Below are 23,544 nucleotides of genomic sequence, written 5' to 3'. Positions count from 1 at the left end.
TCGCCGCTGCAACCGTGCGCTGCCGTCGGGTCGTCTCGATCTGTGCGTACATCTTGGAGGTGAGGACGATGACAACGCCGCAGCTTCCTGATTCGGTGCAGATCTCGGACCACGTCGCCGCCGCCCCTCCTTTCGTGCTCTCGGTCCCGTCCTGACCTTGGGCAGCCGCTCCTCCCTAAACGCTGACTCCTCCCCGTCCACCATCCTTCCTCGCCAGCCGGTGAGTGCGCGCCCTCCACTTCCTCCCGCCGACCCTTCGCTTCTTTCCTCCTTGTTGAGGTCCACCACCAGCGTCACGCCCTGCAGCGGTCGCTCGTAGAAGCTCGCCGCTGAACCACCCGATGGGGAACACCGCGCAGAGCACGTCGTCCATGTCCACCCCGCACCGCGCACCGACTCCACGAACGGCGGGTGCTTCGGCGGCAGCGCCAGCGTCACGAACTGCTCCTCCAGTGTCAGCGTCGGGAGGGCGGCGCTGCGGTGGACGACGTGAGAGAGGACGGATGCCGAGGAGGCGTTAGCAATGTTGACGCGGAGCTCGTGGGATTCGCCGCCGGCGCGGGCGATGATGAACGCGCAGCGCCACTGCTGCCACCGCCCGCCGCCTGCCGTCGCTCCGCCTGTCACCCCCTTTGCGTCGCCGCTCGTCCTTCTCCTTTGCCGTGTAGGGGAGAGAGAGGGGGGATAGAGAGAAGAGGGAGGCTGACATGTGGGACCACATGGGTCCCATAGTTTTTTATTATTTTCCCAAGATCCAATTGCCACATAAACTTCACGTCAATACCACGTGGGATGAGGTCCTAGTCAAAGGGAGCCACGTGATCTAAAACTGGGCATAATACTGCCGAGGGACCTCTTTTATATGGTTTTGTAAGTTGAGGGACCCGTCGTACCCGATTTTGTGATTAATGGATGAAAATTAGAGAGAGACCTGAAGTGAACTTATTCCTTTTCTTCCTTATCTCTGAATTCTGAAATCTGGCCGCCTGGTCGGTCAGGTCACGCCACGCGTGCGAGTACGACGCATCGCAACTCGCAGTCGCCGCCGCCCTCCTCCCAACCCGCGCGGCGCCGCTCGCTCGCGCAGTCCATCGAGCCGCAACAAAAGCGGAAATAAATCCCCCACAAACCCTACCCTTCTCTCCCCTCCACTCCCCCACCTCCGCGCCTCTCTCCGCCGTGTTCCTCCCGCCCGCCGCCGCCTTCCCGCCGGACCTAGCTCCTCCCCCGCCGTCCTCGACCTCACCGGAGGTGAGCCCCCCTCCCCCCCGGGAACCCGCATTGCGGTTTGACGTCGAGTAGGTAGGGTTTTATCTGCGTGCGAACGTGTGCTGATGTAACCCTAGTTTTGGATCCCCCTAGGTGGCGTGGTGCGGGAACGGGCAGGGCGCCGTGATGGAGATCCCCAAGCAGGGGCAGCCGCCGCGGGTGGCGGGGACGCCGCCGACATTGCCTGGGGCGATTACCCACACTACGCAGGTTGGGTACCCGGCCGTGTTCTACAATGGCAACTGGGGCGCGCAGGTGCCGGCCAGCAGCTACCTGATCGTGCCCATGAGCGAGCCGCCGGCGCAGGTTGGTGTGCCCAGGCCCAACGCGCTGGGCCTCTCCGGGTCCGGGGCCAGGCCGTTGAGTAGGGTGTCGCTTAGGCCGCCGCAACAGGTGCTGAGTGTCCAGACAGCTTTGCCTGGTATGGCCGCGATGATGCCATCGCCGTCTATGATAGCAGGTAAGAAGATGGCAGCGTCGCCGAAGGTTCAGATGCTGAAGTCTGTGCCCTTTCGGTCTGCTGGTAGCAAGCGTCCTGCGCAGGAACTGCTGCCCAAGGCACAGCCGCAATTATTTGAGTCCGTGAGATCAAAGTTCAGAGAGACTCTGGCTGCTGCCCTGAATATGGATTCTGACCAACAGTGTGCCCCGCAATCCGTTGAAACCGTGTCACATGTTGGATCTGCTAGCGAGAACAAGCAAGCCGATGGTGCTGGTATTGATTCTGTCACAGAGACTAGTGCTTTGAAAAGCGGGCAACATAACATGTTAAGTAGCAATTCGGCATCAAACATGTCGATCAAGGTGAGTGATGATATGCAGCAGCAATCAATACATGTTCCTTTGGAAAATAAAGTACTGGATAACAATTCTTGCACTTTAGATGAGCTTCTGCAAGGCCATGGACTTTGCTGGTCTTCTGACGTTGTTGGAGCTTCTGAAACTATTTCTCAATCCGATCCAGACAGAGTCAGAAAATCTGATATTGATGAAGGTGTTGATGTATCTCTGATTGAGCATGAGTCTAAAAGAATAAAGACTGATGATGGGGCAGCAGAAGAAAAGAAGAGTGTAACCCAAAAGGCCCAAATTTTAGCATTTGAAATTGAAGGTGAGCTGTTCACTTTATTGGGAGGAGTTAACAAGAAATACAAGGAGAAGGGTCGATCACTTCTGTTCAACTTAAAAGATAAAAGTAATCCTGTACTGAGGGGACGTGTCTTGTCTGGAGATATAACACCCAAACGCCTATGTTCAATGACTACTGAAGAACTCGCTTCAAAGGAACTTTCAGACTGGCGGTTGGCTAAGGCTGAAGAGCTTGCAAAGATGGTGGTTCTTCCTAGTAAAGAAGTGGATGTTAGACGCTTGGTGAGGAAAACACACAAAGGAGAATTTCAAGTTGAGGTGGAAGAAACTGACGGTATCTCTGTGGAGGTTGGAATTGGGGGTGATTTGCTTTCGCATGTTCCATCAAGACCTACTGAAGGTCAAACCAAAACCGATGATAAAAGTGTACACACGGAAGAAAAAGAATCAGACAATAGTGAGCAAGATGGAGTTATCGTGACAGGCGGCAATAACATGCCAAGCAATTTAGAACATACAGAAAATGAGAAAACTGATCTGATGCAGGAACTGATGGTAGATGACCTGAAAGATACAGAGAATCTTCCACCAATTATGTCACTGGACGAATTCATGGAGACCCTTGATTCTGAACCACCTTTCGAAGATGATTCCACTCAAACTGTGAAAGATGATCCTAATTCTATTGAGAAAACTGACATTTCATTGAAATCGGAAGATTCTTCCAAAAATGTGGATAGTGCTTCTGCATCAGATTCTCAACTTGATCCGCAAACATTATCTCCTCAAGATAAGTTTGAGTCCAAGTTACAGTCACCCAAAAAAGACGCAGGCTCAATTTTGTTTCCAGTTGAACAAATAAAGGAAGATCTGTTAGTCAAATCCTCCCCTGAAAAGGCCAATGCTGAAAACATTGATACTGGCAGTCAGTCGATCCCTGAATCTATCACGGATTGTAAATCAGCTCCTGATGCTTTGCTGACACATGACAGTGTATGGGAGGGAACAATTCAACTTTCCTTGTCATCACTCACAAATGTTGTTGCGATCTTCAAAAGGTTTGTTTCATCCGCAGTTCTGCACTGCTTATCTCTCTTGTATATACAATTCACTATTGAAAGTACTTCTCTTGCTAGTTTCTATATCTTGAGCACAATACATGGTACCATTTTATAGAACAGTGCACAACTTGACAAATTAATATTTCAGTTATATATCCTCAGTCGATTATTGTTTTGTCTGTTCTGTAGCGGTGAAAAGACATCCACAAACGAGTGGCGCCATTTCCTTGATATCAAGGGAAGAGTCAGGCTCAGTGCTTTTCAAGAATTTCTTGAACAACTTCCTAAATCCAGGAGCCGTGCTATAATGGTAATAGTTATTTCTCATTTGCTATTCTCAGTTGGATGACTATATTTTTTAATTAAAATTGGCAATTACCACAGTATGGAAATGTGAAATACATCGATGTTGTACAGTTGTACCTATTGACTTGCTAGCAGTAGCATCTACTGCTTCTTCTGAATGATTGATTGTAAGATGCTACGGAAACACATTTTTGTTTTGTAAGATAATCTTTGTTGTTAACGTTAGGCATTTGCATAAATATTCCGAACTCCGTGTTCAGGGGATTCCATAAATCTAATGATGGTAGCCATTCCCTTAAAAGAAATACTGGGTCAACATGACATGCTGTGGCAATTCCTTTCCTTTTTTTTTTTTTGCAGAGTGTTATTCAATGTCACTGTTTTCTGGTTGTGTTTTAATTGAGTTCTACACATTGCATTGAAGTGCACTGCAGATATAGTGCTATACCTTCAGTGGAATGGACTGTCGCCTCTGTTGTCCTTACAGCAAATTGATTCCTTATGGGACTCGGTACACAAACCTAGCAAAAACAAGTTGCGCACATGGATTTGCCTATGCAAATTGCCCTCGCAGATCAACAGAAGAAAGCCACGAAAATAACTAGTATCCTGAGAAAGGGCCTGTTTTGAGTGCTTAATAAAAGTTAATATACATAATATACATCTGCTAACGAGATATTTCTTTTTTTACCACTGAACGAACCTCCATTCTATTTCTTTGTGCTCCAAAATGACACTGTGTTTCTGTATTAACCCTTTTTGCACTCCCAGTTTGACTCTTTTCGAACACATAAAAAATACCACAAAATCAAGGGAAAAAAATCAGAATACACTTAAAAAAAAAGCTCTGTTCAAAGAGGGTTCAATACTATGTTAGGAACTGGGTAGTTCATGTGGAATATGTTGAAACTGTGGTTCCAAATACAGTGTAAAACACCTTATACTGTTATACATGCAATTAGGCTTTAGATATTATGCGAGTGAATTTGAGAAAACCTCATGTTTGTGGCCCCTTCTGACACAAAATCGCAGATAGATGGGTGATAGTTACAGAAAACCCCATAGTCGAATATAGCATTGTGATGTGGACATTCGGCCCAACCGTGGCCTTTTTGCTGTAGGGTATGTTCCTGAAAAAGTTGGAAGTTTGAAGAAAGTTGGGAGTTTGGAAAAAAAGTTGAAAGTTTATGTGTGTAGGAAAGTTTTTGATGTGATATGATGTAATGGAAAGTTGGGAATAGGGGGGAAACTAAACACGGCTGTAGTGTGGCACTACATCCATCTTGTGTGGGTCCTTGGTGTAAATCTAGAACCACGTTCGCATGTCAGCCTGTCAGGATGGACAGCTGTTGGGCTACGCAGTTAGGCAACCGCCATAACACAACCTTCTGTCCTGATACGTGAGCCATTCAAATATGGCTTAAGAATTCCATAAAGGCCCACACTAGACCAGTGTTCTAGAAAAAAGGTCTACAAGGCCACATTCCAGAAAAAGGGTCTACAAGGCCAAGCCACTGGATACATGGAACGGGTGCCCCAACCTTGCACTGGACACATGTTGTGCCCTGTTGGCAAACCTAACATCATACCACAATGAATTTTTCGGTCTGGATTGCAACAACTCTGGGTTTCATTTACTAGCTTCAATTGACGTGTGTTATGTGAAAATATTTTTAAAACGCGTGGTTTTGTGGTACACAGGGTTGTATTTGTACCTGGAGTTTTATGCAATTTATTACTCGTATTGGTCCACTAGGCCACTAGGTATTAATGTTTTTGAAATGGGTTGCATAGTTGCACTAATGTTATGTTGAGGCATGGACCTTTGCCAATGTTTTACACTTTAAGTGTTAGTTGGAGAAACAAATAAATGAAAGAAAAAAAGGGAATGCCCTAATAAGAAGACTATGACCGTATTATAGCCTGAATGTTGGATTGTGCTATGGTTCCCGCACTGATTCATGAATGATAGAAATATTATGTACTTCGGAATTGCATATGTACTTTTGTGCTCTTGAATTTGATTATTCACTATGCTTAGTATATACTCCCTCCGTTTCATATTATAAGACTTTCTAGCATTGCCCACATTCATATAGATGTTAATGAATCTAAATACATATATATGTCTAGAACTCTAGATTCATTAGTATATATATGAATGTGGGCAATGCTAGAAAGTCTTATAATATGAAACGGAGGAAGTAGTTCCACATTCCACGCTATGAGAAATCCACAATTTTCATTTGAACCTGCTTTTCTTTTGCTTAGAGCCTAGCAATTAGCACATACAAGGTCTTGTTCTTAAAGTTCCTGACTGCACCCCAAGTATTTCATATACCTGATTAGCCCAAATAAATAGGTTATGTTCATGCATTAAATGTTGATTTGTGCATATAGAGATGCTATCTGATGGAAAATGATTTACCTTGTGCCATCCAGATGGGTAATCTTCCATTATTTCTGCTCCTGAAACATATGTTATTTCATTAAGAACCTGTTACTCGTTTTACAGGTAACTGAGTTGCGTTGGAAGGAGGGCTCTCTTGAGAGTGGGCGCCAGCATCTCTTGCGGGTTACTCCCTTAATTCTTGTCATCTGTTACCTTTTGCACGGGCTCAGCGTAATGCTATTGTGGGACTCCTGATCTGCTAACCACCTCTAATTTTTCCTGCAGACCATTGACTCATATATTGCAGACGAGAGAGTAGGACTAGTGAAGCCTGCAGATGGAGTGGAGCTTTACCTCTGCCCTTCTCAAGGGAAGGCAGCACAGATACTTGCAGAGCACCTACCCAAGGAGCAGTCGAGCAGCTTAACCGTGACAGGAACATCAGCTATTGGAGTCGTCGTGTGGCGGAGGCCCCATGTTTCACCTAGGATACCCGCCAGGAACGATGGCTCCAGAAACCAATCCATCTCGAGGAAGCAGCATGCCGTGATTGCCAGTGCAGTGCCCTTGTCTTCCAAGCCTACCAATGAGCGTCAGCACCACGGTCAGGATGTTGTAACTGATGATGTTCCTCCGGGCTTTGGCCCTGGTGTTGTTAGGGAAGACGATGACCTACCTGAATACGATTTTGTTACCGTCCCAAACGCAGCTGCCAACGTAGTACCATCACGACAAGCACACAGGAGCCAGCAGCAGCATTCTCAGGCCGCGTCCCGCCGCCCGGTAGACCATGTGAGGGAGATGGTTCGCAAGTATGGTAGCAGATCCGCTGCCGCAGCCCAACCCTGGGAGGATGATGACGATGATGACATACCAGAATGGGATCCAAACCAAAGCAATCTGAATCTCCAGCAAACACGGCATGCTATTCCACAGCCACCGTTGCCTCCACCCGGACCTGTTCATCAGCAAATGCACGCGTATCATCAGCAGCATCAGCAACAGCAGCAGCATTACCAATCCATTCAGCAGTATCACGCAACACAGGAATCGCAGAACACCTTGTCCCAGGCTTACTACGTCCAGTCCCACTCACAGCAGCATTCCGTGCCCGTGCAGCAGCTGACTCATTTGCAGCCTGGCTGGCAGACCACCGCCCAGTGGCTGGCCGCCGGCGCCGCGCATTCCGGCTTGCCGGCGAACAACGTCGTGCAGCAGTACTGCACTTCCGCGACGCCTGACGGTAGTGGCCAAGGCTACGCTACTGGGAACCAAGGCTCCATGCCTTGGAACCTACAGTAGCTACGTTACCTTTGTGCGAGTCAGCAAGCATCCGATGTTTTTGGCCCCCTATTCTCCCTTTGTGTCTACCATGCAGTTCATGTAATTATATATCATGCGAACTGCACCACCCAGATAAAAATACAAGTGTTACTACTAGCCGCTTAGGTAGTTGCTGGTTGTATGCAAATGGTGTAGCAGTAGACATGTAGTAGCAAGAACTTGATGCCATGAGCATATGCCTGCTAGGCTGCTACTTTGGTTTTTTGGCACTGCCGTATCCAGCTGCCCAATAGTGCGCTCCAAACTTTTTGAGGTTCAAGCGAGAAATTTTTGTTTCTTGAAACTTTTTTTTTTACCTTTTTCAAAACCTAATTTCCAAAATCTGAACTTTTTTTTGGTCACGCTAGCCCGCCTGTGTGGCAAACCAACACTAGCACGCTATGGGCAGTGGACGACATGACACTTGTCAGCGAGAGCGGTGTGGTTAAATCACGCTAGCGAGGCTGGCGTGGTCAAATCACGTTGTCATCCTAGCGGGAGCCACGTGACAATATTGTTGTCACGTCAATGTCAAAAGAGGTTAGATATTGAAAATAAGTTTTTGGACGGGTTTATTTTTAAAATTAAAAATTAAAATGTTCAAAAAAAATTAAAAAAAATCGCAAGACGATGGTGCGTAACCGTGATGTGACGTGACTTGCAACGGACTGCTGCTCCCCCATGCCGTGTGCTATCCTTGCTTTACGCGTGCCACAGTTTTGATTGCCCGGTGTTCATCGTTAGATCCTGATTGGATGGTCCAGATCTTGCAAGGTCATTGTTCATGGAACTAGTTCAGCTGCACCGACAGTCGGAAAGAGGAAGAGTTTGCTGCTCCAAGACTCTGCAGGACCGCACCGATCAAGGGGGCTAGGCTAAAGCTTCTAGAACATGAACACAACGACTTGTTTATTCAACCACCTGCCCACCATCCAAATTACCAATCCAACGAACACAAGCCCATTGATCATCGTACTCGATCTAAGCATTACACTACTATTTTAAATGTCTGCCATGTTTCCAAATGCAACTTTAGCCATGGATAAACGTCTTGTATTAGAAGAGCATGACGTTATGAGAAGCAGACCAGTGTTTATTAACTTCTCATTTCTAATTAATTTTCTAGATTATACTTCCTCAATTTTAAAATACAGTAACTTAAGATGAGATTAGATCATTCTATAACTATGAGGGCATGTTCACTTTAATGACATTTTCAACCTTATCAAATTTTGGCATTACCAAAATTTTGGCACATGATTTCTTATATAGTTACCAAAATTTGGCAGCAAACTAAATATATGCACTTTTTAGCAACTTTACCAAAATTTGGTAAGGTTGAAAATGACATCAAAGTGAACAGACCCTGAATCTTAATATAATTATCTTCAGATTCACATGTTGCTGTATATTAGGACGAAGATAGTAGTAAAAATCTAAATTGTTTGAGGAGCTTAAGAAGCTGCATTTGCTAAAACTTCCACAGATAAGACCAATTTATATACTATGAAGTAGTACCATATTGATATGATTTATGTGCGTCCATTCTTAAATAACAATAGTCGGAGTTACCCTCGTTTGGGGTACAGTAACCCCTCTTCCCCGGTAAAGCAAACCCCAGTGCACGACATGCCAAGAGAAAGCAGCAGCAGCGAGAAACCCTGTCCGCAACGCAATCTATGCGAAGCGCACACGATTCCGGAGCTCAACAAACCGAGATGGCGACGCCTAGCCCCTTAGGCAGGTAGACGACGCTTGAGCTTGACATGAGCACATTAGCATATGGATGCAGCGACAAATAACAGATGCATCATCACGCATATACCACACCTCGCTTGCCCTCTCGCAACCCCTTTGCTTAAGCAAGAGGAGATTCCAGACAGTTGCTCCCCACCTACTAGTCGTTCCAGCAGAACACCACAAATGTTAACTTCTCCCCCATACATACAAACTATGTTTGTATGCTTAGGGTGTGTTTAGTTCACGTGAAAATTAAAAGTTTGGTTGAAATTAAAACGATGTGATGGAAAATTTGGAAGTTTGCATGTGTAGAAAAGTTTTGATGTGATGTAAAAGTTAAAAGTTTAAAGAAAAAAAATGGAACTAAACTCGGCCTTAATGTGAGAAAAATATACTGTGCAAATCTAAAAATTACTATAGAATAAAAAATAAACGTCTAAAATTTATCCATACTTATCTAAATTTGCATTACATATTTCCCGCTTAATCATATATAAACAACAATTTTTACTGCTACTTTAATTTCTTTTTCTTTTTGATTCGTTCAAAAACCAAAAATTGGATAGTGCTTGAGAGCCTTATAAATATCTCTCTGAATTTCTTAATCGTAACGTGGCAAGCTCGTGCTACCTGTACAGCTCACTGTTTATGACGTGGTAACAATGTTTTGCCAAAGATTTGTCATGCCATATTTTGATTTTTGAACGAATTTGTTTTTGCCACGGTGACATGGAAGGCCCTGCCGAACGGTTTAAATTAATTACCTGAGCGTTCATTTCTGAAACTTATTGAAATCTTCTTTAAAAGAACATCAAATTCGCAGCAAAGGGGAACCCGGTCTCAATAATTAATCGAAGGAATAAGCACAAATGCTTCGCATTACAGGCGCGTATACATATATATTTATCGTATTTTTTAATCTGATATATATATAATTTTCTTCTTCTAGTCTACTACGGCGAATGAATGCCATGGCGTGCGTACAGCGAGAGGAGAGAAAAAACCCAAAAAAAAAAAGAAAAAAAGAACGAATCAAATTGCGCCGGCGATGTCGGTGGCGGCGGACGGTGAGCTCGCTCGGTTATTAGTCGAGGCGCATCATGTCGTTGTGGAAGGCGTCGACGGCGTCGGCGGCGACGCACTGGGTGATGAGGCGGGCGCCGGGCTTGTGGGCGGAGGGGCGGACGAGGATGCAGGTGGCGATGTAGTCGAGGTTGGTGAGCGGCACGACGTGGACGGGGGCGCCCCACCCGTAGTCCACCTCGGCGAACCCCAGCCGCGACCAGTCGGAGACCAGCAGCGTCCGGTAGTCGGAGGTGATCCGGTACGGGTCGTCCTCGCCGCCGCCGCCGCCGCCGCTCCACCGCGCGAACTCCCCCGGGAGCCGCTTCTTCCCCTCCCGGATCAGCCTCACCACGTCGTTCACCGACGCGTCCGCCACCGCCCCCGCCGCCGCCGTCACCCGCATGATGTAGTAGCAGTTGCCGTAGAAGCCGTCCGGGAGCGCGCGCCGGAGCACGGGGCGCGCGTTCATGGCGAAGCACACGTGGACGGGGGACCCCGGGGCGAACCCCGCCGCGCGCGTCCGCGACTGCCACGCCTTGGCGATGAGCACCTCGAACGCGCTGCACCGGTGGCCCGTCTGCTCCAGGAACCTCGCCTTGAAGTGGTCGATGTAGTCGGTGGAGATGTCCATGGCGAGGTACTGGAGGCGGAGCTCCGTCGGGACGGGGAGCGGGCCCACGGCGGCGGACGGCGGGCACGGGATCGCGTCGCGCCCCCACGCCGGCGCCAGCGCCGGCGCCGCCCGCCCGCGCGCGATCTCCCCGACCGCCGTCATGAACTGCGCCGCGCCAGGGCCGTCCGCGACGGCGTGGCTGAACCGGAACCCGACCACGAAGCCGCCGCACGCGAACTGCGTGACCTGCATTGGGGAACGGACAGCTCAATCACACGCCATTGCCATGACATTGCCAACCAACCCGTTGACCACAAGAATCGCTCGAGAAATTTCCTCGCCATTGTTGTCTTACCTGGACAAGGAGGATGAGCGAGTCTTCGGGGTGAGACTCGGAGGCGGGGTAGGTGGGGTGGGGGAGGAGCTCGTCCTTGTCCACCATGAGCGGGTACTCGAGGTAGTCCACATCCTCGAGGGAGCAGCTCGCCGTGGCCTCGATGAACCACACACCCTCGCCGGTACAGTCGACGACGAGCTCCCCACCATCCCCGCGCTCCGCCAGCCGGCCGGCGATGGGGTAGTAGCTCACGAGCGCCGCCGCGAGCGCGCGCTCGATCGCCGCGGCGGGCGCCACGGCGGCGTCGGCGCGGCCCTTGAAGACATGGAGGGACTCGATGAGCGCGCGCTGCGTCGGGTAGCGGTCGAGCCAGGACAGCGGGAGCGCGCCCCCAGGCGTCGCCGCCGATGGGGCCACCACCCGCTGAGCCACCCGCGTCACGGTCGCCGCCGCCGCCGCCGCGGAGCCCCGCATGGTGGTGGTGGCGGCGAGGTGGGGATCTGGGTGGTGGTGGTGGTGGGCTTCGCTGGCTGGGCTCGGCTTGGAAGCAAGCGGTGACCGTTCTCTTGGATTTTATAAGGTCTTTCCTGTAAATTGTAGTGTGGCCGCTACGACTAGTTCTTTAGTTTTTTTCTTCTTTTTTTTTTCTTTTTCTCTGCGTGTGCGTGTGTGTGAGGGTGTGTGTGGTGTTGTTGATGACTGGATGTGAAAGGGATTGCCCACCGCACGATGCAGAGATGGACGAATCGGATCCGGCCATTTAGGGGCTCTAATCACCTCCAGAATTTAGGGTCAGAATAATGCTACAGTGCTTGCTTTACAAGAAAAATGCTACTCTCGGTTTGTCACATGGTATTGTCAGGTCCTCCCTCCGTATTAGGATGTCGTTTTGGACAGTGACACGGTTTTCAAAACACAACTTTAACTTATTATTTCTTAAAAACATTTATTGAAAAATGATATATGTATAATTTTATGAAAGTATTTTTCAAGATAAATCTATTCATTTAATTTTCACATTTTTAAACTCAACAACTTGAGAGTTATTCATGATTTATATTCTCAAGGTTTGACTTAAACATTATCCTAAACGACTTTCTTTACGAGTACGGAGGGAGTACTAATCAGTATGGAAAATCTATTAATTTATTAAAGGAATAGAAAAAAAGAGCTTCCACGTTCGCTTTCACGGCTTAGAAATTCTCATATTAATCGGAGAAAAAGAAACAGAGTCTACATAGAAATACAATTTAGAAATAGTTGAAATTCGGAATTAAAAAATAAGGAATATTGTAAGAGAAGACTAGAGTCCATATAGAAATACAATTTAGAAATAACTGAAATTTAGAATTAAAAAATAAAAAAATATTAGAAGAATAGTATAAAGTATATATAGAAATACAATTAAGAAATAATAGAAATTTAGAATTAAAAATAAAGAATATTAGAAGTAGAGTATAGAGTTCATATAGGAATCTAAAACAAACTAAAATTCGGAATAAACATAATAAAATTAAAAGTAGAGTTTAGAGTCCATATAAAAATACAGTTTACAAATAACTAAAATTTGAAATAAAAAAACATGGGAAGAAGAGTCTAAAGTCAATATAGGAATACAATTTAGAACTTAGAAGTAATTGAAATTCGAAATTAAAAATTAAATAATATTGAAAGATGAGTTTAGAGTACATATAAATACAATTAGAAAAAATATAAAATTTCAGAATTAAAAATAAATAATATTGGAAGAAGAGCCGATAGTCTATATAGAAATACAATTTCAATTTACAGATAACGAAAATTCGGAATTAAAAAATAAGAAATATTGAAAGACTAAGTGTAGAGTCCATATAGGAATATATTTTAGAAATAACTAAAATTTGATATAAAAATAATTAATAAGTAACACGTATATAAAATACAATATGAATATTACACATTAGTAGTTTCATAAAGTTAGTACAAAATTTAAAATTATGTTGTCATTTTAATATATTTTAATAATAAATTGAGAAAACATATATGCTATTATATAAGAGAAAATATAATGATACTATCTGCGCAATCTGCGGACCACCATGCTAGTTAGTACTAAACAGACAGTATGAAAAATTTGGTGTACTAGCTTTTTAAGGCACTGTTCTTTTTTTTCAACCCCAAACTTCAATTTTCTCGTTTTTCGTTATCACGCTTTTCAAACCATTAAATAATATTTTTTAAAAAAATTGTATAAAAGTTCTTTTAAAAAAATAAATTTATTTTAAGTTTATAATAATTAATATTTAATTAATCATGTGCTAATGAGTTTTCTCATTTTGCGTTTACAAAAATTTTTCCTCCAAACTAAGGCAAAGAATGTAACCAAGAGTGAATGTTTGTTGCCTTGATAAAATTTGGTATTAATAAGAGGTTGGTTTCGTCAACGAAACAAACAGTCTTTTACTTTGTACTAGCAGAGTACATCGTACTTGTGCAGTGTATTTACTGTAAAACAAATTGAAATAAAATTGTACTGAGTTTGATAATAATGCATAAACTTACTGTCCATGATGCCAACTCTTAACCGTATGAGCTCTGCTCAGGAAGCAGTAAGCGGGGTAAAGCGCGTGGCACGAATTTTTCTTCAGTTTGAATCAGTACAAACCGTGTAATTAACCTTTTCTCTGAGTTCAATTTGCTGCTATTTTTTCAGGCCAGTGTACGTACGGCAAGTTGCTGTCGACGACCGTGTGTATATATTCAGTGTTCTGAACGCGAAGTTGTCGTTGGACAGCAACCAGTGTCTTCTTCTCACCCTGATTAAGCAATCGTTTCTCTGCCTGCGAAATGGACTTCATCAAAGATTACAAGCTTTAAGTGTAAAAAAAGAAGATCATTGGTCAGTAGACCTAATCAAGCGTGACAATTGGGCTGCAACTTCGCTCTCCTTTTATTTTCTTTTTTGCTTTTGTTATTCATACTCACTTTGCTTCTTTATTCAGCTTGGAAGCATTAGGTATTTGTCACAGCAAAGGTGTGCAGGTGATACTTGAAGTGAACTAATATAATCCCTTTCCTAAACCAGAAATCGCTAAATCCCCAGACGGCTGGTGATCACCAGGGGGTGGCTGGCTACACTACACGTACACGGGAAGCAACTCGACCCCACTGTGATCAGGATGATCGGTCTCAATTGCTTTAGGCCTTGTTCGGTTGCTTGGGAATTAATCCCCAAGGGATCCTATCCAGGGAGGGATTGAGAGAATCCCTCCTATCTCACTCAAATCATGTGGGGTTCGAATCCCTGCCCGTTTCTAATCCCTGTCATATAAACCCTGCCTTCGTTTAGCACAGGGAAATATAAAGCAGCAGCTGTACGTTCCCAAGCAAGCAATGAAACAATATGCATTCTCCCAGATCAAATCCATAGGACGCAGTAAAAAAAAACATTGTTTTAGCACAGGGAAAACACACATGCATGCTGTACGTTCACAAATGCATACATGAAAGTGTCACAAAGTAATAAAAATGGTTACAGTTCAGTTGTTTTTTTAGAATAAATAGAAGTAGCCAGCTAAGAGCTAAACTACAAATTGAATGCAAGTGTTTAAGCTTAGCACTAATGCCACCATGAGCTTCAGTCACCCAGCTGCAGTGTTCCCATCTCTGAAAAAAAATGGAGCAAAATTGGATCAATTCCAAAAAGAAATACACCATATATGTTCTTTCCTGTCAACCAAATATCAAATTGAACAAATGTAGAGTACAGATTACATAAGAGCAAACAAGTAAAGCAAAGAGCCACACTAATATCCAAACTAACGCTGATGCACTACATGGAATGCTAACAGTCTGATAGAACCAAAGATGAAAAGAGACCTAAAAGTTCAGGAACTAGGAAGCTAACAAAAAAAAAAGCTAACAATTCAGCCTTGACAACATAGTAATAATGAAGTACATAACTAGAGCCACACGGTACCTTAAAAAACATTCTTTTATCAGGAGCAAAGCAGATGCTTCAAAGTAAATAAAATTGCACTGCTATACTGCTTAAGTTTAGCTTTTTCAGATGCTAAAAGTAGTATCAGTTCAGACTTGAGTGAGCTCATCAGCTCAAGAAAATAAAAGAAAGGTGAGTAGCCCATAATGTAAATCCTGGTTTACAGCCCTAAACAACATGCATGTAACTAACAACAGAGAGTCACACAGGACAGAGTGAAGCCCATCTTACTCGCCTAGCAGACCAAAAAAGATTTATATGGAAGAGAAGCGGTACCTTTCAAGCCATCTCACTTCTTAACCAACTCAAGGCAGATTCTGGATCCTCATCACAAGCACTCACAAAAATCTCTCTGTTCTCTGAATTCTTGAAGACGGTATATGCTTTGACCTTTTCTGCCTTTGTCACATCCATCGAATTCAGAACAGATATGCACCTCTTGATTGAAAAATCATTACTTTCCTTTTCTCTTGCTAAATGAGCCTCCTTTTCTCTTGCTAACTGAGCCTCCTTTTCTCTTGCTAAATGAGCCTCCTTTTCTCTTGCTAATTGTGCAGCCTCATCTTCAGTTTGTTTGGTCCTCATATCAAGGTACCTTTCCATAAGTCCTTCTACGCCAACACTCTTCTTTTGCCTCTTGGGTTCTTTTTCTTCTTTGTTTCTTGGTACAGCAACAACCCTTCTATGCGGCATCTCTTTAAGCCTTTCAGCATTTGCATTATCATCTTCAGTTGCATCTACATCATCTTGTACTTGATAAGCCAAGGTGTCCTCATAATCTAGAAATATAATCTCAGTGTTACCAAGATCATCTTGATCACTCTCAACTTGAGTAATGATTGGATGTTGCAATGGCTCAGTTGAGGTGAAATTGTAGGTTCCTTCTGCAGTATATCCTACACAAGAAAATTGAGTACAAGAAAGGGTAAGCAAGAAAGCATGATTATAACTTGTGATATTGAAAACAAGGATTACAGCTTGTGATAGAACTAACCATCGTAAAGTTCTCCCAAGGCCTCAAATAGAGGGAAAGATTTGGTGCGAAACTTCTTGGCTTTAGGAAATGACTACACAATAAAAGGAAAACACTAAAAAGATGCATAATGTAATTAACTACAAAATTAAGTAATGGTCAGAAATAATCTTACGATGATTATATTGTTCCATATAGCAGGCTCAGCCTCAATGATGCATCTCTGGTTATTCCATGAAGCTCCACTTTGTTTTCTAGCCTCTTTCAGCATCCTATATTCTCTTTTTAGCTCTTTCTCCTTTTCTTGGATTTGGGACTTTGTTAAGCAGACATATCTGTCCTTCTCATGGAATTCCTTCACGATTTTGTTCCGAGCTTCTGAAGTCCATCCATTCTGACCCCTATACTCAGGAGTGTTGTGCTCATGCAATAACTCAACAAGAATCTTCTCTAGGGCTGGGTTCCAAGAGGTTCTTGTTTTTTCTACACAAGATAAGAATTGATGTATAATCTACATTTAATAATTTCAAACATGAATTTCACATGTTCTATAATTGCATACCTATTGGAGAACCTCCATGCTTTTTTGTAGGACGACCTTTCGGAGAGTTCTTCTTTTGTGCAGCTTTCGCTAAAAGCATGGTCAACCTTGGAGAACCTCTTCCAAGCATATTAACTGAGAAAGGATGCATAACACAATATTCATAACAAAAGCATTGTAGCAAATGTATGTCACATGCAACCACCATAGTTCATTTATAACATAATATTTGTAATATGTCGTAGTTATTACAGCTCACAAAACATCAAAAAAAAATCAAATATACTACTTATTACAACCCACTAATTCCTATGCTGTCGATAGTCATTCCACATTTGATGTGCTATCGTGTCCCTCAAAAGATTCCCTTGATTAGTGCTTTGATCATTGCCTTCATCACCATCTGGCAGGTCAACATAATTGCTTGGATGGATATTATGTGGTTGGTTATTTAACCATTGCTCATCCCCATTCAGTGATCGAATAATATTATGGAACACTGCAGCAACCACTGGTATCTTCACTTGGTTATTGATTTTGTGGAAAGTTGCAACTTTGAGGATAGGGAAGCGCTTCTTTACAACCCCCAAAGTCCTTTCAACATGATTCCTCAATACCGCATGGCGATGGTTAAATAACTCTTTGTAGTTTTGAGGTCTACGCCGACCTACCCCATACTCCTTTAGATGATACCTGACTTTACGATATGGTGCAAGGAAAGAATTGGTGTTGGCATATCCACCATCAACCAAATAGAACTTTCCAGGGGGTACTTGGAAGCCTTTGTTTACTGCAGAGGTAAGAACCCTGGCATCTGTAGCCGACCCCTCCCACCCAGTAGACATGAAAGTGATCTTCAGATCAAAATCACAAGCTATCATCACATTTTGGCTAAGAGTATTTTTCCTATTTCTAAATGGAGCTGCTTTGTCAGATGATATAGATATGGGTATATGGGTGCCGTCAATTGCACCAAGGCAATTCTGCAGCAAAAAAAAAACCACATATGATTTTCTAAAAATGTAAAACAGCATATTAATAAGGATATAAGTGTTTAGGTAAGAACCTTGAAATAGGGATAAAATCTAGGATCTTTTTCTATTTTCCAATGAACTTCATTAGGATTTGGAGGCTTCAGAAACCGCTTCGAGAGCGAAGGGACAACTGAGTTGAAGAAATGCTTTACGTGACGATGAAAGCTATCCCCACTGTGCCCAAATTTCTCTTGCAAATCCTCAAATGAAGCATTGTGACTAAGCATGTATAAGAAGAACGCCAACTTCTCTTCAACTTTAATCCTAGTATCATCGACCAACTTTTCAGTTCTAAGGTAATTGGCCAAAGATATAAATATTTCCGGCTCCATCCTGAATGCTACCCGGCAATTTTTTACATGCCCTTCAAGCAACTCCCGAACACGCTCCTCGCATGTTATCTTTGATGTATGGCATCGCTTCTTTTCCCTTGCTCCACTAGAACTCAACAAATGTAGTGCAGGGAAAATAAACAACATCATATCATCGTCCTCCTCTTCCCTCCTCTTTCTAGCGCGGTCTCTTGCTCTCATATCCATAGTAGTACTATAGATAGCACACAAATTATTTACAATTTTGCACTTAGCACAGCAACAAAAGATCTAGAAAGATAATCACAAAAGAATCACTAAACTATGGGAATTAATCTTAAGAAGATCCAAGTTATGAAGCATATTTAAAAATTGATGGGAAAAATGAAAAGAACAATAAGAATCTTTTTTTCTTAAAGAGTGCACAGTGCAACAATAATTGATGGCAGTAGCACTTACAGAATGTATGAAAAAGCAGATTACATGGCAGTAGCACTTACCAAATTTAGTTGTCAAATTTAGTTACAGATGATCTTTTATTAGTTAGCGCCGAGCATGTTCAGAATTCAGAAATCTGAAAAATCTGAGAACTTGTATATTCTCTATGCTTTTTTATACAAATTTAACCGTATGTTGAAAGGAAAAGAAATTTTGGTCTACATTACACCACTTCTTTTATTTTTTATATTTACATCACAAAATATAGATAAACAACTTAAAGCAAAGGGAATAAATAGATCTAGTACCTCTTGGAGAGGGTACAAGGTCCCAGGAAGGAGAGGGTACAAGGTCCCAGGAAGGAGGAGGTTGGTCTTCTCCAACTCTAATGGGTGCACGTGCAATCTACAAAACAAGCACAACTTATACACATCACTGACAACTCAAATTCAGAACTAGAACTAGAGTTACATAAAACCCAGAACTAGAGCTAGCTAGCATCAAAGTAGGAGCTGCTGTTTTTCAATCAAATAGAAGGATCTCATCATCAAATACATTATAACATGGGTACAGAATTAATCACCCAATCAGCTCATTTAACACTAGACATATTAGTGCTTGAATAGCTATGATAAACATGTTTTATACAAGTATCATGTTGAGGAAAACAAATCTGTTAGTCTAATGAGACTAAAAGCTACTGTTGTTAGTTTAAAATAAATCAGTTTAAGTATACATTACTGTATATACTACTGCAATTTGTTGCTAGTTTGTTTGTGAAACAATGACGATAGAATTAGTTTACAATTCAGAAATGTTAAACTAATTACAGAGTACCTCCATAGCTCTACAATCCTCAAGATTAGGACACCCAACCCTTGTAATTTCCAAACAGAAATATAACCAACAACCACAAGTTGGGACTCCGAAAGCACCAAGAACTGAGTACTTCACTGTAAAAACTTGTATAGTCAATTTTACAAGACATGCTCAGGCAAGCATCACAGCATCAGTCACACTAAGCAAAACTAATCAAGGCAAGCATGTTTCCATAGCCACCGTACAGCTCTCGCTCTCACCATCTGCTGCCTCAAAGCCACCGTGAATCAAGAACTCAAATCAAGAACCAGAGTTGGGCGGTGCGGTGGCGGCGGCAAATCAAGAACTCATCCCCACCCAACCAAGAAAAAAAGCTCCACGCCCAAATCAAGAACTCACCAGATCGAGCAGGATACGAGGAGGAGGACGACGAATCGCTAAGCGCTCACTCACCAAAAAGCTGCACGGCGAGAAGAGAGATGGCGGCGACGACAGGAAAGGGAGAAGAGAAGAAAACCCTAACCCTAGCTTTGCAAGAGGAGGGAAGAAGGGGAAAGGCAGCGTGCTCACCGGAGAGAAGGTGGCGGCCGGAGGAGAGAGCCGTGTTGTCGCCATCGCCGTCGCCGTCGCCTCCGGGTCGCGCCGCGCGCCGCCCCCTCCGTCGCGTCTTCGTTGCGCCGCCGCCTCCTCTCGAGGAAATTTTCCACGCCCCAGGAGTAGATGATTTTTTCCCAGGCCTAGAGAAGAGGGAAACCCCATGGTGGGCCGGGCTAAAATTCACGGTAGGGCTTAACCAAACGCACAATTTCGCATGGGCCGGGATTTTTTCCTCGCCGGGGTGATCCACGGGGATTGGGCCCCGATCCCGGCCGGGAACAGCCCAACCGAACAAGGCCTTAGGAGGTTCGATAGTCTTGAGTGTTCGTGCGTGGTTCACACGGTTGTTTTTGGTGGGCGGAAGTCATAGAGGACATGTGTTTGCCCTTGGTAAGTTCTGAACAATCGATCGGAGGCATGGAGTACTAGTGCAAGGCTTTCTTCTTTTTTTTTTGTGGGGTGGGGTGAGAGGTTGGTGTCTGTTAGATGGATCTCTCTCCCCTTGAGCCCAACGGCTCAAGGGGGCCTTGAACCACGCTCTGATCGGGGGCGCCCAACCCAATGGCTGGTGGGCCCCGTCACCCTGCGCCATATAAAGAGGGGTGGATGACGGGACGGCACAAGACACGAGGTTCGTCGCCGCCGCCACTCCACCCCACAAACCCTAACCGATCGAGGGGGCACAGCCAGTGACGGGAACACGCCACCGCCGCGCCACGCCTCGTCGTCGACACCGCCGCTGCATCACCGCCATCGGCACTGAGTTCACTGTCACCGCCGTCCACGTCAAGCCCGCGACGACAAAGACGATGGCCGGCCGCACATCCTCCTCCTCAACATTGACCGGTCACATCCCTAAACCCTCTCACTCCCTCTTTTTTAATTCATCTATTGTTGTTCATCCATCCAAAGTGTTCTACCTGACTAGATCTAAACCTAGGTGATCCAATAGACAACCCTAACAATGGTATCAGAGCAACCCTAGGGCTTAGATCGGTTCGGGGATAGACATCCACATATAAGAAAGAAAATCCAAAGATCAAAAGAAAAGAACAGCACACGATCCGTACGGGTCGAAAAGAAAAGAGACTCACCTACCGCCGGCGCCGGCTGCCGACGCGCGCGGGAGAGAAAAGAGGGGGCGGCGCCGCGCCGCCGGCTCGCCGGGCGCCGCTGCACAGCCGCTTGACGGTGGCGCACTCACTCTTGGGTGAGTGCGCATGTCGGCGAAGGGGGGTGCGACAGCACCGCCGCGCCGTGCCGCCGCTGCACCGTGCCGCCATGCCGCCGCGCCGTGCCGCCGTCCCGCTGTGCCGTGCCGCCGCGCTGTGCCGCCGTGCCACCGCGGCTAGGGTTTCGGCCGGTGAACGGCTAGGGTTTTCGGCCGGCGGACTGGGTGGTGTGGGTGTTTTTGTTTCCCCGAAAGTGGCGCTCGGCCGTCCGATCGAAACCCTAGCGATCGGACGGTCGGTGATGGCTGGGCTGATTTTGGCCCAAGAGGGCGCGCGCCGGGGGCTCCTTTCCCGGCCCAGGCCCAGGTTGTGGCCTGGGGGGGGGGGAGGGGGCACCCACGCGCGTGAAAGCATGCCGTGGGCCGACCGGCTGCGCCGCAATAAGTTTATTTTAGGTCCCTCGGCCGAAGAAAAAAGAAGTTTAACAAATGTCCCTATTTCAGAAGCTTTTTCAATATGTTTAATGATTGTGTTTATTTCTAAGCATTTTGAACCAATGTGAAAATTGTTTAGAGAATAGATAAATGTGAGAAATGCTTCCGAACATGTATTTTGTATATTTTCATGCAAATTACAATAGAATTTGAATTGTTTTTGCATGTTTTACCTCTGTTTAAATTTGAACCAACGGGAGAATTTTTACAGAGTAAATAATAGAGTTTTTTTATTGTTTATATGAATTGTATATAGATCTTCCGCTGCAAATAGATGAAATTGATGAAAATTAGTGTTTCTAAAATTAAATTTCGAATCAACGGGAGATTTTAATTTTAGGAACATTAACTATATGCTATGATGTTGTAATTTTCGGACCAACATTGATAATTGCAATGTTATAGTTATGGCTCTATGTGTTATGTCTATTTTCTGCCCAATGGTGATGTAGACTTAATACATAATATTTTTTATTGTTAATTTTGTTCTCACAATACATGATTATCTCAGGTGGCTACTCCTTGATGGGTTACATAAAAGATATTCCGACCCTAACAGGAGATAACTACAGAGAATGGAAAAGAGAACTCGACCTTGCTTTTATCTTGGGAGAGGTGGACTGGGTGTTGACTACCCCATGTCCTATAGAACCTGCTGGTGGCTACTCCTTGATGGGTTACATAAAAGATATTCCGACCCTAACAGGAGATAACTACGAGAATGGAAAAGAGAACTCGACCTTGCTTTTATCTTGGGAGAGGTGGACTGGGTGTTGACTACCCCATGTCCTATAGAACCTGCTGAACTTTTCAGAGGTGAAAATGAGTCAAATGCGGAACGGCAAAAGAGAGAGAGGGACAATGCTTCCCTCATCATGTCGTATGAAATTGAACATGCGAAATGGTCCTTAGCCAACAAGAACTGTTTGGCTGCGGTAAAGAACACGATTGAGCCAAGCATATTGGGCTCATTCCTAGAGTATGACACTGTCTCTATGTACCTCAAAAGTATAAAGAGCAAGTTTACTGGTTCTTCAAAGTTTTATGCGACACAGCTCATAAAGCAGCTTGTAACAGAGTGGTACCATGGAGGTGGTGTAAAAGACCACATTCTTAGGATGAGCAACATGGCTTCCAAGTTAAAGTAAAAAGATTTGGGCATCTCAGATGACTTTCTGGTCCATCTGGTTATGTCCTCATTGCCAGAGAACTTTGACAACTTTGTTGTCAACTACAAAGTAAGTCTAGAAAAATGGAATCTTGAAGAGCTCATCTCTAATTGTGTGCAAGAGGAGGAAAGACTCAAAGAGACCAATGGTGGCTCCATTAACCTTGTTAAAGATAACAAGGAAAAGAGCCACGGGTCACCCTCCTCAAAAGCAAAACAGCCTCAGCATCTGCCTCAGCAACAACAGTTCACAGTTGAGACAGGATCAGTGTCTCCACTGCAAGAAGACAAGACATTCCAAGAAAGATCGTCCTGACTTCCTGACAGTGATCATGGCAAAGAAAGGTGAGAACATTATTACATTTATAAATGAATCTCATTATGATTGGTTATTCTAGATCTACATGGTGGATTTATTCTAGAGCAACTATTCATATATGTAATTGTTTAAAGGGATTCTGTTCGATGAGGACTACGCAAAGAAGCGAAAGATCCATTAGAGTTGCAAATGGAGTTGAAGCAAAAGTTGAAGCTATTGGAGATCTTCTCCTAGAGCTCGCGAATGGCTTCACACTTTTACTTCGAGATGTTTTATGTCCGTTCTTTGCAAAGAAACTTAATAAGTGTATCCAAATTGGATTTTGATAGATATGATTGCCATTTTGGAAATGGCAAATGTGAACTATGGTATAATAATGCATGTATTGGTCTTGTTGTGTTGCAAGATCAGCTTTATTTGTTATCTCTTTCTGAGAATGTGAATGTTGTGTCCTTGTTGACAAAAGAAAAAGAAAGCGAATTCCTGATGTCTCATCAAAATTAT

At 44.2% G+C, this 23,544-nt stretch overlaps 3 protein-coding genes, 1 long non-coding RNA gene and 1 pseudogene across 6 annotated transcripts; 2 read left to right on the top strand and 3 right to left on the bottom strand.

The window, feature by feature from the left end:
* The first annotated feature begins 1,083 nt into the window (after positions 1-1,083).
* LOC4341430 (uncharacterized) lies at positions 1,084-7,678 on the top strand. Its single transcript, XM_015785624.3, has 5 exons — positions 1,084-1,251; positions 1,363-3,416; positions 3,609-3,729; positions 6,241-6,300; positions 6,403-7,678. The coding sequence occupies exons 2-5, from the start codon at positions 1,396-1,398 to the stop codon at positions 7,417-7,419; spliced, it is 3,219 nt and encodes a 1,072-aa protein (XP_015641110.1). The 5' UTR covers positions 1,084-1,251; positions 1,363-1,395; the 3' UTR covers positions 7,420-7,678.
* On the bottom strand, positions 5,965-6,409 carry LOC112939378 (uncharacterized). The gene is made up of 2 exons (XR_003243033.2): positions 6,154-6,409; positions 5,965-6,066 (listed from the first exon to the last, which is right to left on the bottom strand). It is a non-coding gene; the product is annotated as an uncharacterized lncRNA (long non-coding RNA).
* A 2,318-nt stretch (positions 7,679-9,996) lies between the features above and the next one.
* On the bottom strand, positions 9,997-11,763 carry LOC4341429 (acyl transferase 7-like). The gene is made up of 2 exons (XM_015785938.3): positions 11,214-11,763; positions 9,997-11,104 (listed from the first exon to the last, which is right to left on the bottom strand). The coding sequence occupies exons 1-2, from the start codon at positions 11,667-11,669 to the stop codon at positions 10,265-10,267; spliced, it is 1,296 nt and encodes a 431-aa protein (XP_015641424.1). The 5' UTR covers positions 11,670-11,763; the 3' UTR covers positions 9,997-10,264.
* A 2,895-nt stretch (positions 11,764-14,658) lies between these two features.
* On the bottom strand, positions 14,659-19,962 carry LOC112939257 (uncharacterized). Of its 3 annotated transcripts, XM_066311818.1 has the most exons (3): positions 19,861-19,962; positions 18,780-18,876; positions 16,841-17,671 (listed from the first exon to the last, which is right to left on the bottom strand). In XM_066311818.1, the coding sequence occupies exon 3, from the start codon at positions 17,567-17,569 to the stop codon at positions 16,991-16,993; it is 579 nt and encodes a 192-aa protein (XP_066167915.1). In that variant the 5' UTR covers positions 17,570-17,671; positions 18,780-18,876; positions 19,861-19,962; the 3' UTR covers positions 16,841-16,990. The 3 variants fall into 3 exon arrangements, 2 of the variants coding, with proteins under 2 accessions (XP_066167915.1, XP_066167914.1); XR_010742127.1 differs by lacking the exons at positions 16,841-17,671; positions 18,780-18,876 and adding an exon at positions 14,659-14,840 and having other exon boundaries at positions 19,861-19,902; XM_066311817.1 differs by lacking the exons at positions 18,780-18,876; positions 19,861-19,962 and adding an exon at positions 17,755-18,282.
* A 1,206-nt stretch (positions 19,963-21,168) lies between these two features.
* Positions 21,169-23,037, top strand: LOC136357037 (uncharacterized; annotated as a pseudogene).
* Positions 23,038-23,544: the final 507 nt, after the last annotated feature.

The sequence above is a fragment of the Oryza sativa genome, chromosome 6, assembly GCF_034140825.1.
Source record: "Oryza sativa Japonica Group chromosome 6, ASM3414082v1".
NCBI classification, from domain to species: domain Eukaryota; kingdom Viridiplantae; phylum Streptophyta; class Magnoliopsida; order Poales; family Poaceae; genus Oryza; species Oryza sativa.
This window is presented reverse-complemented; position numbering and strand designations above follow the sequence as displayed.